The 14925-nt window shown below is 38.0% G+C and overlaps 2 protein-coding genes across 4 annotated transcripts in view; both read right to left on the reverse strand.

Annotated features, from left to right (window-relative positions):
- The window catches only part of ZNF143 (zinc finger protein 143), a 62498-nt gene extending 61698 nt beyond the window's left edge, over positions 1-800 (reverse strand). For 2 of the 3 annotated variants that reach the window (XM_046638463.1, XM_046638462.1), the window contains exon 1: positions 546-800. In XM_046638463.1, the coding sequence (XP_046494419.1) occupies positions 546-668 (123 nt within the window). In that variant the 5' untranslated portion in view covers positions 669-800. The remainder of the gene's footprint in view (positions 1-545) is intronic. The other variant, XM_046638464.1, reaches the window with a different exon arrangement.
- An 8479-nt stretch (positions 801-9279) lies between these two features.
- The window catches only part of IPO7 (importin 7), a 48945-nt gene continuing 43299 nt past the window's right edge, over positions 9280-14925 (reverse strand). The window contains exons 21-25 of the mRNA XM_046638461.1: positions 14464-14684; positions 14159-14364; positions 13158-13364; positions 11227-11343; positions 9280-10401 (exon numbers count right to left, since the gene is read on the reverse strand). Coding sequence (XP_046494417.1) covers positions 10304-10401; positions 11227-11343; positions 13158-13364; positions 14159-14364; positions 14464-14684 — 849 coding nt within the window. The 3' untranslated portion in view covers positions 9280-10303. The remainder of the gene's footprint in view (positions 10402-11226; positions 11344-13157; positions 13365-14158; positions 14365-14463; positions 14685-14925) is intronic.

Genomic DNA, 14925 nt, shown 5'->3' on the forward strand with positions numbered 1-14925 from the left:
AGTGAGGGAAACAAGAAATCTGTGTACGATCTGGGTGGGAGGAAATTCTGGGTGCGATGTGCAGGCGGGCCCTCGGCCAGCGCCGCCGCCGGCGCCCCAGCTGGGGCCTGGCGCGGCCCGCGGCCCGGCGTGTCCGCCCGCGGAGCTTCGCCTCGGCGGCGCCTGGGGACTCGCTCCGCGCGGAGGTCAAGCCGAGAAGCGCCGGTAGGCTCCCGAGGGCTCCACCCTCCCTTCCTTCCCTCCCTCCCCTCCGCGGTCCCCTGAGGGGAACAGGCGGGGCGCGGCGCGCAGAGATAAGTGGGGGGGGTTGCGTCCTCAGCGAGAAAAGCTCCGCCACCCGAGAGTGGCGGCCGCGGGTTATTAATAAACTCCGCTTCTGCCCAGGCGCCGCTACCGCGACCGGCCGTAGGATCGGCAGGGCCTGCGGCGGAGGCTGAGCAGCCGGAGTCAAAGCCCAGGCCCAAGCGGGCCCGCGCCGCCGCGCTGAGGGCGGCGGCCGGGCGGAGAATAATGCACACTGGGTAAAAACACATTTATATACGAACCTCCGAGAAAATTTTCCAACAATTCCTTCGTCCGACCACCATGCACCAGGACAGGAAACAGCCGCCCGGCCCCCAGGCCCCGCAACCCGCATACCGAGTCTGAAGCCCGCCCCCAGCTTCCATTGGGCTGTCATGACGTCACTCACCGGCAACTTCCTGCTTGCCATTGGCTCAAATTTAGGCCACGCGAGAGGAGACCGCCTTATCCACGCCCCCTCTTCGAAACGTCAGCCTCGCCTGGCCTTACCGCCGGCGCCTGAGTGGCTTGCGCTAAGTGCGGAATCAAAGTTGCTGTGTCTGACTGGTCGGCAGAACCGCTCATCCCAGACCGACACCGCCTGGCTGACAAGTGAATTATGCTGATTCTGGGGCCCCAGCGGGAGGCGCCATTTTGTAGCGAGGGAGGGAGGCTGGTCCTTGTGACTAGCCGGGAGGGAGAAGGGGTGACGGGCGCCATTTTCCCCACAGGGGCTAGGAGGTGGCATTGGCTCTCCGGTGGGCTTGCTGAAGCGCGTTCTGGAGACCGGTTGGGCTTTGTCTAGTGACCGCCGAGTGTCGCCCGTTGGGAGGGAAGTGGTAGGGAGGCCTAAGGACAGGATGGGACGCCTGACCGTCCTCTGGGAGCTCTCGGCGCCAGCTGAGGCCTTTGGTCGTGGGCGAGGGCTTTCCCGAGACCTGCTGCATGCGGGTCCTTGGTTGCCAAGCCTGCCTGCGCTTCTTCCAGTCCCCGGGGCATCCCCCTTTGGTGGGAGGTTAGCCTCCTGCTCCTGCTGACGTTTCGGCGGAGCCTGTCAACGGGGCGGTGGTCTTGAACTCTGCTGGGAAACACTGCGGATGCTTTTGCGCTTTCGTGCTATTTACGTTCAAAATTTGAAGTCGTCTGTAATGGTGTCTCTGCCTTCTCTTCTACTTTCCGTTTTGCGTGTCCTGAATTAAAGGAAAGTTAAAAAGGTGGGAAAAGCATTGACTCGGGCTCCCCAAACCTGTTAACAATGGATACAAATTAGTTGTGAAGTTTAGGTAATGTTTTCTTGTAGCTCTCAACCCAAACTTTGAACTATTGGGAATACTAGTCATTTCAGGAGTATTCAGTAAGTATTCATTTGCTTTGGCAAGCAGGCGAAGTAAAGATGAGATAAAGTGTATAGACTGTAGATTTGCTAAATCGGGCATTTCAGGTGTAGAATTGAGTTATTAAGAGAATGAGGAGGCTGGGCCCCTTTCAGGAGGTTTGTGTCATATTTAGAAAAAGTGGAAAGAGCAGGATGATGTTTGATTTAGTGTCTTTTGCATTTCAGGTGACTATAGAATGGCCAAGGTGTTAAATCAAAAGGATGTCATAGCCAGCCTTCTAAGAGAGGATAATTAAAATGTTTTGGTTTACAGTTGAGTCCAGTTTGAGATTTTAACGTTATCTCCTTTTTGGTGAGGAGTAGGGAGCAGACTGAGCCCAACCAAGGCATAGTTGCATAATTGGTGCCCAAACGCCATTCGGACGAAAAAAGGAATCTGAGTTTTGTTTGAATACATATTCTTTAGAAGTTTAAAGTAGTTATTTTTTACACCCTTATAAAAAATGAAAGATGTGACACATAGAATTGGATTAGGTTACTTGAAACTGGAGGAACCGGCTCACTTAAAAGTCTCCTACCCAATGGATAGATTCCCTTTGTCACAGACAAGTACAGTTCAGGTGAAAAACAAGGTGTTTTAATTTATACTTTCTGTACCTTCCAGATATTGTATTTGTATTTTGTGATCAGAAATGTTATGAAAAGAATCAACACACTTTTATGCAGTTTAGCCAATTCATTACTAAGTCTTATGCCTTTAGTCTGCTCATTAAGACACTAGTGCAGAATTTCAAAAGGAACTTAAAAATCACCCTATAATTGTAGGTTGCAGTTACAGGACATCTTTGTATCCCCAGAACCTACCGAGGGGTTTTAACAATTGAATGGTGGTGGTGGATAAGATGCTATGATTCTAATCTGATTCAGAGAGAAACCTTAATTCTGCTTTTGTCACAGGTAATGGAATTTTGTGTTAATATTTACCAGTGACTGTAGAACAGTTCAAATGTATGTAGTATTCAGATCCACCCATAATCTTCAGATTTTCCCCAAATCACCTCTTGTACCTTCTATCTTACTACATTTTATCAGATTAATGGCTTGAAAATATTTTACTTCCAATCAATGTTAGTCTAGGCTCTTACAAAAAGCTGGACTGTTTTTCCAGTTTTCTGAATAAGTTAATTTATTTCTAGCTCCTTTCAAAAACTGTTACCATCATGTTTCTTAAAATATTTCAGGGGCCGGCCCTGTGGCGAGTGGTTAAGTTTGTGCGCTCTGCTTGGGCGGGCCAGGCTTTCGCTGGTTCGGATCTTGGGTGCAGACATGGCACCACTCATCAGGCCATGTTGAGGCAGCATCCCACTTAGCACAACCAGAGGCACTCACAACTATGATATACAACCATGTACTGGGGGCTTTGGGGAGAAGAAAAAAATTGGCAACAGATGTTAGCTCAGGTGCCAATCTTTAAAAAAAAAAGAATATTCAGATCCCACAATTAGAAGGACATGCAACTAAGATATACAACTGTGTACAGGGGGGGTTTGGGGAGATAAAGCAGGAAAAAAAAAAAAAAAGATTGGCAACAGTTGTTAGCCCGGGTGCCAATTCTTAAAAAAAATAAAAATAAATTCAGTAACTCAAAACTTTCTGGAAAATTGGTTCATTTTGGCATTATTTGTACAATGACATAACCGTTAGTGTATGTATAAAGAAAGATACTGAGAAATTATGTATTAAACTCTTAAAAGTATCTCTGGGAGGAGGTGTTATAGGTGATTCTGATGTATTAAATTATTTGTGAAAAATCTGAATTTTTTTATCATGCATTTGTAGATTTTTTTAGACACTAAAGAATTTAAAACCAAACTAGTAGATGCTCTCCATTGAGAGCTGTGACTGTAGAGGCATCACTTATCTCAGAACCTGTTGCCTTATCTGGAAGGCGAAAACCACATATTTATTTGACAGTGTGATTGGGAGGATATATGAGAATGTAGGTAAATGAATGTGGCACAGGGCCTATCAGATGCTTTTTAAGTGCTTGATAAATGTTAACCCATGTCTCTCCAATTCTCACTTTAATGATCTACAGCAGTAGTTACTAAGCACTTTGATAACTCTTGGAGATTCAGAAGAAAGCTATGAAAAATATACTAAAAAATTTGCAGTTTCATAGGGCTCATGGACCCAGAGGTTAAGAGTCATTGGCCTGTAGACTAAACTCAGTTAATCTCTCACTCAGCTTCCACACTGAAAGCATTAATCGGCTTACATTCTTTTGGAAATGTGTTATTAGGTTACTTAAAACATTCCTCTCCAATTTCAGGCAAACTAGTTCTCAGCATACATGTTGACATAAGCAGGGGTATAATACAACTGGTAATGTTTTGTTACTGGCTGATTGCATGATTGCCCTATTTCAAGGTTGTCTATAGTAATTCCAGTAGGAATGCAATTTTTGTTTTTACCAACTGTACCCGCTGGCCTCCTGTTAACCCCATTCATTCCATCTTTGAAAATATCACCCAACAGTGAGCCCCAAGGTTTATCAAGTGTGGTTAATGTGTTGTTTATTTTAGTGGCAAAAAAATGGAAAACTACACTCAATTTCCAATATGTTATGAATATTCTAAAGCCCCTGAAGATTCCAGGTGACCCTTTGAAACTGGCTATCTCCACAAGATTCTAGCCCTCATTTTGGCTTCTAATCTAAATCTAAAGTAGAGCATTCCAGACAAAAGAAAAATTAAGTTTCATTAATACACATAGTACGTCTGCAGTGTTTCAGCTGTACAGTTAAATAGTGGGTGGTCTAGGAACGAAACAACTGTTTTTAAAGTGACTTTATTTTTTTGGACAAACATACTCTTTGAGACAAAGTGAGAACTTTTTTTTTTTTTTGAGGAAGATTAGTCCTGAGTTGACATCTGCCAATCCTTTTTGCTGAGGAAGATCGGCCCTGAGCTAACATCTGTGGCCCATCTTCCTCCACTTTATACGTGGGATGCCTGCCACAGCATGGCTTGATAAGCGGTGCCATGTCTGTTTTTCCCCTAATATGGAGTCAGCTGCATAATCATGAGTAAAATTGTTGTTAGCTTGTAGTAAATGCATAAATATTTCATATTACCCTTTAGAGAACTTGAACCAAATTTGAGACTTAGTTTAAGAAAACTGAAAATTGATATCTATATACCATAAAATTCACCATTTTAAGTGTACACTTCATCAGCAGTTTTTAGTATATTCACAAGGGTGTGCAGCTATCATCACTATGTAATCCAAAATATTTTTATCATCCCCTCAAAACACCCTGTACCCAATAGCAGTCACTCTACATTCCCTTCCCCCAGCCCCCCGGTGACCACTAATCTACTTTGTCTTTATGATCTGCCAATTCTAAACATTTCATATAAATGGAATCTTTTGCATTTGACTTCTTTCACTTTGTTTTCAGGGCTCATCCATGTTGTAGCATACAATGCTACTTATTTGTTTTATTGCCAAGTATGTGATTGTATGATTAATACATTTTATTTATCTATTCATCAGTTGATGGCTGGTTGGGTTGTTTCCTCCTTTGGGCTATAATAATGGTACTATGATCAGTTACATACAAGTTCTTGTATGGATATGTTTCATTTCTCTTGGATACATACATCTAGGAGTGGGATTGCTGGGTGACACAATTTACCACCTTTTTAGGAACTGCCAAACTTCCAAACAGAGAAGCATTTTATATCCTATCAGCAAGTATGAGGGTTCCAGTTTCTCTGCATCCTCACCAATACTTATAATTGTCCACCTTTTTGATTATATAGACATGCCAGTAGGTGTGAAATCATTATCTCATTTTGATTCTGATTTGCATTTTCCTAATGACTAGTGATGTTGAGCATCTTTTCCTATGGTACTGGCCATTTATTTCTTTGGAGAAACATCTACTCAGATTTGTTCCCATTTTTATCTTTTTTTTTTTTTGGTGAGGAAAATTGTCCCTGAGCCAACATCTGTGCCAATCTTCCAGTTTTGTATGTGGGTTGCTACCACAGCATAGCCTGATGAGCAGCGTGTAGGTCTGCACCTGGGATCGGAACTTGTGAACCCCAGACCACCCAAGCAGAGTGCGCTAACCTAACCACTACACCATGGGGCTGGCCCCTCTTTCCCATTTTTAAAGTGTGTTTTTTTGGGTTGAGCTCTAAGAGTTCTCTATATATTTAAGATGTGCAAATATTTTCTCCCATTCTCTGGTTTGTCTTTCCACTTTCTGCAAGGTGTCCTACGAAGCACAAAGTTTTAAATTTTGAAGTCTAACTTATTTATTTTCTTTTGTTGCGTGTGCTGTGGTGTTACGTTCAAGAAACCTAATTCATAGTAACAAAGATTTATGCCTATATTTTTTGCTAAGAGTTTTATAGTTTGAGATCTTACACTTAAATCTTTGAACCACATTTTTGTATACGGTGTGAGGTAAGGATCCAACTTCATGCTTTTGCATGTAGGTACCCAGCTATCTCAGAACCATTTGTTGAAGATGATTCTTTCCTACACTGAATGGCTTGGCACCCTTGTCGAAAACCAACTGATCATAAATTTAAAGGTTTACTTCTGGACTGTAAATTTTATTCCACTGGTCAGTATAAGGTGTCTATCCTTATACTAGCACTATTATCATGATGACTAAATCACATTCAATTTCAAGATTGTTTTGGCTATTCTGAGTCCCTTGTATTTCCATACAAATTTTAGGATCAGTTTGTCAATTCCTGCAAAAAAGGTAGCTGGGATTTTATAGGAATTACACTGAATCGTTAGATCAATTTTGCAAGTACTGCCATTTTCATGATACTGTCTTGCAATTCATGAACATGGGATGCCCTTCCATTTACTTAAGTCTTCTTTCAACAGTATTTTGTAGTTTTCAGGGCTTTTCCATTTTGTTAAATTTATTCTTAAGCATTCTTTATACTATTCTAAATGGAAATTTCTTAATTTCACTTTCATTGCTGCTGTGTAGAAAGAGAATTGATTTTTCTATATTGATCTTATGTCCTCCAACCTTAAAGAAGACATTAGCTCTTTGTGTGTATATTCCTTATGGTTTTCTGTAAGATCATGCCATCTGCAAATATAGTTTTACTTCTTCCTTTCTAATCTAGATATCCTTTTTTTCCTCTTCTTGCCTAATTGCCCTTCCTAGAACCTCACGTATAATGTTGAATAGAAGTAGCAACAAGGGCATGCCTGTCTGGTTCTTGATCTTAGGGGGAAAAGCTTTTAGTTTTTCATCATTAAGTCCACTAGCTTTAGGTTTTTCATACATGCCCTTTATTAAGTTTGAGGAAGTTCCTTGTATTTCTAGTTTGAGTTAATTAAAAGGATTTTAAAAGAAACTACTTTAAAAGACTCTGATAGGAAACACTTAAATATAGAATTCAAATATTGAGTGTAATTGACAAATTTCAATCTAAACATGAAAGCAGGATCTATAAATATATAAAGCAATTATCACCTGTGCCTTAAAAAACCTGCAGGGGGGATTACTCAGAAAAAGTTACTTGAAAGATCTTTACTCCTCCCATAGTGATAAAATCCTGGATTTCTAGCTGGGCACCTGGTTTCCCTTTGTAAGAACCACAAGCACCAAGGTGTTATTGCAATGGTGGCCAACCGCACCGAGGATAAAACCTAGAATTCATAAGGGATGTTAACAGTCACAATCTTCACCAAAACTTAAATTATATAGAACAGAACTAACATTTTTATAACTGATATGTTTTAATGTAATTTTAGGTCATTCATTTTATAAACACTTAGGGAATGCCTACTATGCTTAAGGCATTGTGCTAGATTTTCCCAAAGACATGGTTTAGTTATATTAATACAGTCCTTAATGCCTTTTTCTTCATGTTTGCTTCAGGGGCTACATGTAGGGCTGAATAGCAGCATACTGCTATAGGGCAGTGGTTTGGCCACCACTGCTCTATGCTCTTCCAGAGCTGAGCAGAGCAGTCATTATCTTCATAAAGTGTGTAGATTAGTAATCACCATTTTATTAACTGCAGAGAAACAAATTAACTTCCTTTATTTAATACTGATCAACGAATTTTTTTTAAAAAAGGATGGTTTAAGTTTACAAAAAGTGAAGATTTTATGCTATCAGCCATTAAAAAAGACAAATACTGAAACTCAAAATCAGAATTAACTTTTATAAATCAAAAAATAAATATAAGTTATAGGTCAGTGAAACTCTGGGAAAAGCTGTATGTTAAACAAATAAAATCTGTATGCGGCTAATTACAAGTTTGTAAATACGCTCAAAAAATTATCCAGAAGTCCCTCGTACAACCTACTCTAGAAACAGTGACACATATCAAGATCCGTAATCTGTTAAGAAAACTATAATTTGATGTTAAATTTAAGGAAATACTGAAAATAATTGAGGTATATATTTGATGCATTAGAAACTACCATTTGAACACTAATATTAAATATAGTTTAATTTTAAGGTCTTTAAGTTAAAATCCATAAATGGAGATTAGTTTAGATTGTATGACAGCAGACAATAAACTTGTTCTCAAAGACATGCCAAATACATTTCTTGAAATAAAACCTCAGCAAACGAGAATTTTCATACTGTGCATGGGAATAACTAAACCTTTATTAGATATGGTTTTCCAATAACAATGTGAAAATTGGAATTATCAATTCAAAGAGCAGTGAAGTCTGAAATTTAAAAAAGTAGACTAGGTATTAGGGGATAAAAGGTAAAGGAAGACGAAAATGTTTAATACTATTCAATATCTCCCCTCTGTACACAATGTTGCATATATACAACTACTCCGTTTTAATTTTACTGATTTTATATAATAGTGAAATCCCCTTAAGCAACCTAGGGTATACAGATGGTGTCCAACTTAGAGGAAAAAAAGTAGAAACACACTTGATTAACAGTTTTCAGCCACACATTTTAGACAATTCTTTTTTTTCTGTTTTTGCCAAGATTTTCATAGTAAATTCATAAATATAGGAAATACTTTCACTCCTTCAGTGTTAAAATAGAAAACCAAACAGTGCCAACAGTAGTGGCTTAATTACTGGCATACAAGAAAAACACAACACCAATGGGTTTTCTTCATTATGCATTTTAAATATCAATATGTGCATTTGTTTCATTTTTACAGTTATAAATTTTCTAGTCTGTTATAGACAACAGCATTTAATAGTTTTGACTCCATTGAGATGTTGCTTTCAATTTGAAATTGTGTGTATACATATATATATAAAAAATAACCCAATGTATGACTCATCTGACAGATGTTTAAGATCAATAAAGGCTTATTTTTGAACATGCTGTTAGGAGAGAGGGAAGCAAGCCAACCTCTCTACATTGTTTTGTTGCTGGCTTGTTTTTACAGTGGTATCAAGAGTGGTTTTCGGAGGGAACCATGTACCTTCAGCCTATCTAGTTAAGATCAGATACCACAATCAACACGAGGGATAGGGGAGAGATGGGGAAAGGCGGGGTGAGCAGGTGTTAAATGCCAAATTTTAAAGGTGTGCATTTTGCACGCTTTCTAGGTACAGGATAAAAACAGGCCAACGAGAAAAGAAATTTATAATTAGGAAAAAACTGCAATCAAATCAAGACATAATAGCCGAATTAAGTTCTTTTAATAGATTGCATATATAGATGTTTAGCCATACTCTTTGATCAACTCTTTAAGAGTAGAACTTTATATCCAATTTACATGCTTCAAATATCACCTTTCTTATTTGTTACAGTAAAGTCTCGTATCCAAATATCCACTTGTACACTGAGAGCTTTAAGAAAAAGCAAGACACAGAGGGAGTTGCCATTTTTTAGCAGCAATGAAGTTATCACTAACCCCTTTTAACATACCGAATTCAAGTCACTGTCAGAGGTGAGTGCACCACAAAGTCATCAGGTACAAAATTGCTAGTTCATTTTTAAATTAATAACTTGAAATTACCCCTGCCCCCCACCCCATTACATCCCTTCTTTTTATAAACAGCAAACATTTTGCTATTTTATACATAGGCTAGCAGGCTTGTTTCAATATGAAAGTGCTAATTCATTTACAGATTTTTTTTTAATCAGTTATGTAGTGCTACAATAAATGTCCAATAATCTACATAGGAACAATCTTTGATGAATGAAAATGATGAAGACTGAATAAGGCTATCGATTACCTTATCTTATTTACATATAAAGGATAGATACCCAATGGTGAGGAAGAGACAGAAATCGGACAAATACTCATAGGTGTAAAAATAACATCTACCTTTGAGCTTATACTGTAAATGAGACGTTTTAAATAGTCCTGTAGCCCATGCCTATTTTTTCCTCAGAAAAAGAAAAGCTGCCTTCATGACATCCCCTCTTGTTTCAGTTTCCACAGTGTCACTTGAACTTTCACTCAGAATCTTACTTTCTTCGAAAAATAAAGAAAATACCCCCCAAGTACCTCCCCTCCCCCAATCCCTCTGGTTTCTTTTTCAGTGCCAAGTTGCATGATCAGGTCCCACCTTCTGGGTTTTTTTTGTCCATCTATTGATCAATTAGAGTAGATAACATGAACCAGTTCTGGAACCGCTACTAGGAGGAACACAAGCTCTTCACTACAATCACACAGCAGGAAAGAAAGTGATAACTCAATTCATCCCTGGTGCCGGGCCTCCAAAATTGAAAGAACTTGGCACAACTGGAGCACTGAATTTGTATCCTCCATGCTTTTCTATCATTTTGGATTCTAGAAAACAAGTAAGTGAAAGTTTAAAAGAGCATTCAATCATCTTACTACTTTGGAGAACAGAAAGAGTTGACAGACATTAACAAGAGCTTAACCATTAGCATTAGCCAGGAAATTCCAAACTTGACCTCTGTTCTTCCTCCAAATGAACAGGAGAAAGAGGAGTATATGATGAAGAGAAGATAAACTCTCCTGTTGTATGCTGCAGACTTGTCAGTCAACTTTCACTTCCCATTGTTAAAAAAAAAAACCTTTAAATTCCCCATTTTGAGTCAAATACTGAATCAGCAGGATTCAATCTCCAAAGGGAATAACAGCCATGAATCAAATGCAGGCAAATCCAAATATGAAATACTTTAGAAAGCCGTGCCTTTATAAAGAGGACCCTTCTTTGAATATAAAACTAGTCTGATTAATAGAAAACTGTTAGGCTGTGTATTATCTAAAATGTGCTTTTTTGAAATATATATGGAAATGTTTAAAGATGGAAAGACACGATGATGTTTGGGATTTTCTTTAATATACCTTTAAGAAAAAGCAGTTTTCATACCTTTTAATAGAATTTTCTACTATCAAGCCATCACCATGAGCTTGAGCAACATTTTTAAAGCCACTGCACACTGAAAGTAGTTTTCAACTACACTTAAAATCAGTAATCTGAAGCCAAAACCAAAATTCATTTCTTCATTTCCTTCCTTCAGATTAGAGTGAATTCCTATCACCTGCAACAACTGTAGCTTTTATATAATTTTAACTCATTTAGTATAAAATTTTAAAGCTGTACCAAGTCATTAATTAAAGAGGGGTTGTGGCCAATTAACATACCATGGGCTGCTCTTCTTTGATCAGCCAGAGTTGCTATATCCTGTAACTGTTTCCTTTGTTCTTCATTAAGACCATGAGTCAGAGCCTGATACCACACAGGATTACGACTTTGTATAGCTATTAAAAAGAAAATAAAGGGAAAAAAGGCAATAGTAAGAGAGGCCTAGTATTTCCTGTCTATTCTGTTCTCTCTCCTCTACCTCCAGTATTAAAATTCTGATCTATTTTATGTTCTCCCATTAATTTAAATTACTTGTGAAACAAAACATATGGGGGGGAAATCCAGTGTAGCTTTATGCCTCAAAAAACCTAATCACTCTCTTAATATATCTTTCTAGCAAATAAGGATTCAGAGCCTAAACCAGTTCTAAGTAACAAACTAGGGAAACTGAGAAATAAAATCAACCTAATCCTCTTAAAAGATTCAGTATTAAAGCAACTTGAAAATGATCAAGGCTACTTTGGTTAGAATTCTCAAATCCCTAAACGAAAAAACAAAAATTAGAAGCATTAAATAGATGCAAGAGAGGGGCAAATGGTACAAAATAAATGTCTTTTTTCTGCATTGCCTATTCAAAAACCGTTCTTAAATATATCTACTGTCTTTCCATAGGAAACTTGCTCTGAAGTACTTAAAATGCTCATACATTTTTATATCATAACCTAAATAATGGTCAAACTCAATCTGTGACAGTTTTTCCCAGAATGTCACAAGACCAGGTGTTAAAAAATCTCACAATGTTTCATGAAAACATGCACTAGATAAGTTGACATATAATGTAGCAAGCCTGACCATGCATTTCCCTATTTCAATTAAGTAGTTATACAAAGGGGGGGAGGGGTGGTGTGTGTGTGCTGAGTGAGTGAGAGAGAGAGAAAAAGATGTTCTCTATTAAGGCTTTCCACAAAATAACTTTTTTTACAGAGTAATTCCAAGAATGAAAACTGATTTCCTCATGTACTAGGTGCCAGGTATTTTGTGGGGGAAATCTGACAAGCAAGCACATATTTTCTATTACTACTTTATTGCATTTACTGTGCACGAGCCCTCTATTATAAACCATCCTTTCTGGACTAACATGTATTTAAGTGTACAAAATATAGTCATAGACAAAAGCACGTCAGTCTTGGCACCTCAATCAATTCTTGCTACCTGTCATGTAGCTCAGAAAACATTCCTTTGTTTTCCTGCAACTCTGTATCACAATTGCTTTGTCAATGGGCCTTGGTTATCAGAGAATTTATTCTACATCAAAGTTCATAATGTATAGGAATAATTAATATTCAGCATAGTCATCAACTCTGGAGGTAGAGGGTGTTTCAAATATAGTGCCTATTTTAATTTCTTACGCTGGATTGTGGAACATAGATGTTTATATTTTGTTGAAATGCAAGTAAGTGATGGTAAAAAACCAAACTGGAACTTATTATTCTGTAGCCACACACTGTGACAAGGGAAAAAAGAAAAGGGATTCTAAAACCATTAATGTTGTAAATGGTCAAATTCTCAGACAGGTAAATGTGGGTTTGGCTGGGGGAAAAAAAAGATATACAAATACATAAACACACAACAAACAGATATAAGAGTTGATACTTCTGGGGAAAGCTAAGAGGCTAGAAATCAGAAGTGGGAAAGAAGTACTGTCACTGTATAAACTTTTTGAACTATACTATTTTTCTATAATGTGCATGCTTCAAAATTACAGTCTAAATAAAAGTAAAATAATAGCATGAGGAAAATACTCTGAAACTCTATGACAACAGTAGAAATAACTTTCGTTACTCTGCCTAACAATTCTAAACCATATTCTAGTTTGAGTTAGATATATATACTCAAAATCCTTTTTTTCAGTGGGCACACACAAACAAGATTGGTTCAGAGAAATGGATTATACAGAGCTATTTGAATTACATATAACAAGTTGACTTACTTTGAAATATAGCTTTAAATATCTGATACTCATCAACAGGATTATCTTCATCATCAATGATTGTAGAATAGCCTTCCAGGGCAGTCTCCTCAGCATCATCTTCTTCCCAGTCTTCATCGTCTCCATCTTCACCTGCTTGCTTAGCCAGTATCTCCAAATATTCCTGCCCATCTTCATCAATGTCATCTTCATCACTCCCCAATTCCTCTGCCAAGTCATAAAATAGGTGCTTTTGTTAAGAGTGAAATATTTTGTTATTCAACAAACTGCCAGTCACCACTGTCAGTAAATTACAAACCACAACTGAATAAATTCAAGGAAGAGTTCCAGGAATTGGTGTTTAAATACATCTTCAGCAATAAATACAAAAAAATTCTCACAGAATTCCAAGAAACCCAACCATGAGTCTTAATACTAGAGGATTGAAAACAGATTACATAACATGAGATTCAGCACTTGTGCTCTGGGCCTTATGGTATATACCAAACCAAATACCAATAGTAAAGTATATAGTTTGTGTTATATCCACAGAACACTTTTGGTGAGACTTTAAAAAAGGCTGGCTAAGCTAGTAAATAATAAAAGACAACAATGACAATAGCTATATAATTTTGGAACCATTAAAATAATTTCTCTTAAATGCCCTATCAATTTCCACTCTTGTAGTCTACAGTGTCTTATGGGTGAAATGTATTAGCCAACATTTAATTAACTTAATTTTATAGTGCAGGTATACTTAGGTTTTAGCGCTAATAGATGATAGATGTTCGCCAACACTAAAACCCATAGTTCCCAGAACTGCTTTACATGTTGGAGATATAGCTGAAGGTCCTGCCTTCATGGACCTCACTCTCTAGTGGAAAGATAAGATATTCTATGAATAAATGACATGAGAGCTTTTGGTTACGTTCCCATATTTCTTTAGGAGAAAGGCTAAAAAATCAAGTCCAGTGATATTTCTAACTAGGTAAGTTTGGCTTTCTCCATCACAAATCACTTACCCGTTTCATCATCATCTTCAGCTTCATCATCATCGTCACTGTCATTCTCATGTTCTGCATGGCAGGCATAAGCTCTTTTTAATCCATTAAATAAAAGGATAAAAGCTGGCAAAATCTGTCCAGAAACCTGATTTAAAACTTGTGGTATTTGTTCCATATCAATAAGAGCACACAGGCCCAGAACACACATCTTTCTGTCATGAAGCCTAAAAAAGAAAATAAAGATTTTCTTCTTTTTCTTTTTTTTTAATAAGCAGAGTTCCCCACAAAATTAAATAAACAAAGATCCAATATATGTCACTTACCCCAAGAAACAATCAACATCATTAAGCCACTGTGTAATAAAATGATTTGTAACTGGTTCAACATTATTAGGGAAGCGAAGATTTTCTAAGGTATTGAGAAGCAGGTGTGGATTATAATACAAAGCTGCAATGGCAACTTGCAGGCACATTGTTCGAAGTTCACTTGTCTTCACTTCTCTTGTCAGTCTCTCTAAAGCTGCTTCCACAAATAAGGGAATGCACTGTAAAGAAAGATAGCAAAATATTCTAAAACTAGGTAATAGCAGTCTAACTATCCTACCCATATCAACTCAATTGTTGCCTCAACTAAACCTTTTTCCCCATTAGATGATCCAATATTTTTATTGTTGAGGCATTTCACTGGGAAATCTAATTTTAGAGAAAGACAAGTTTTCACTGAGATATTAATTAGAGTCTCACCACAATAGCAGTCATAGATTCACAATATTCCTATCGACTAAC

This window comes from Equus quagga, chromosome 14 (assembly GCF_021613505.1).
Source record: "Equus quagga isolate Etosha38 chromosome 14, UCLA_HA_Equagga_1.0, whole genome shotgun sequence".
Taxonomy (NCBI): Eukaryota; Metazoa; Chordata; class Mammalia; order Perissodactyla; family Equidae; genus Equus; species Equus quagga.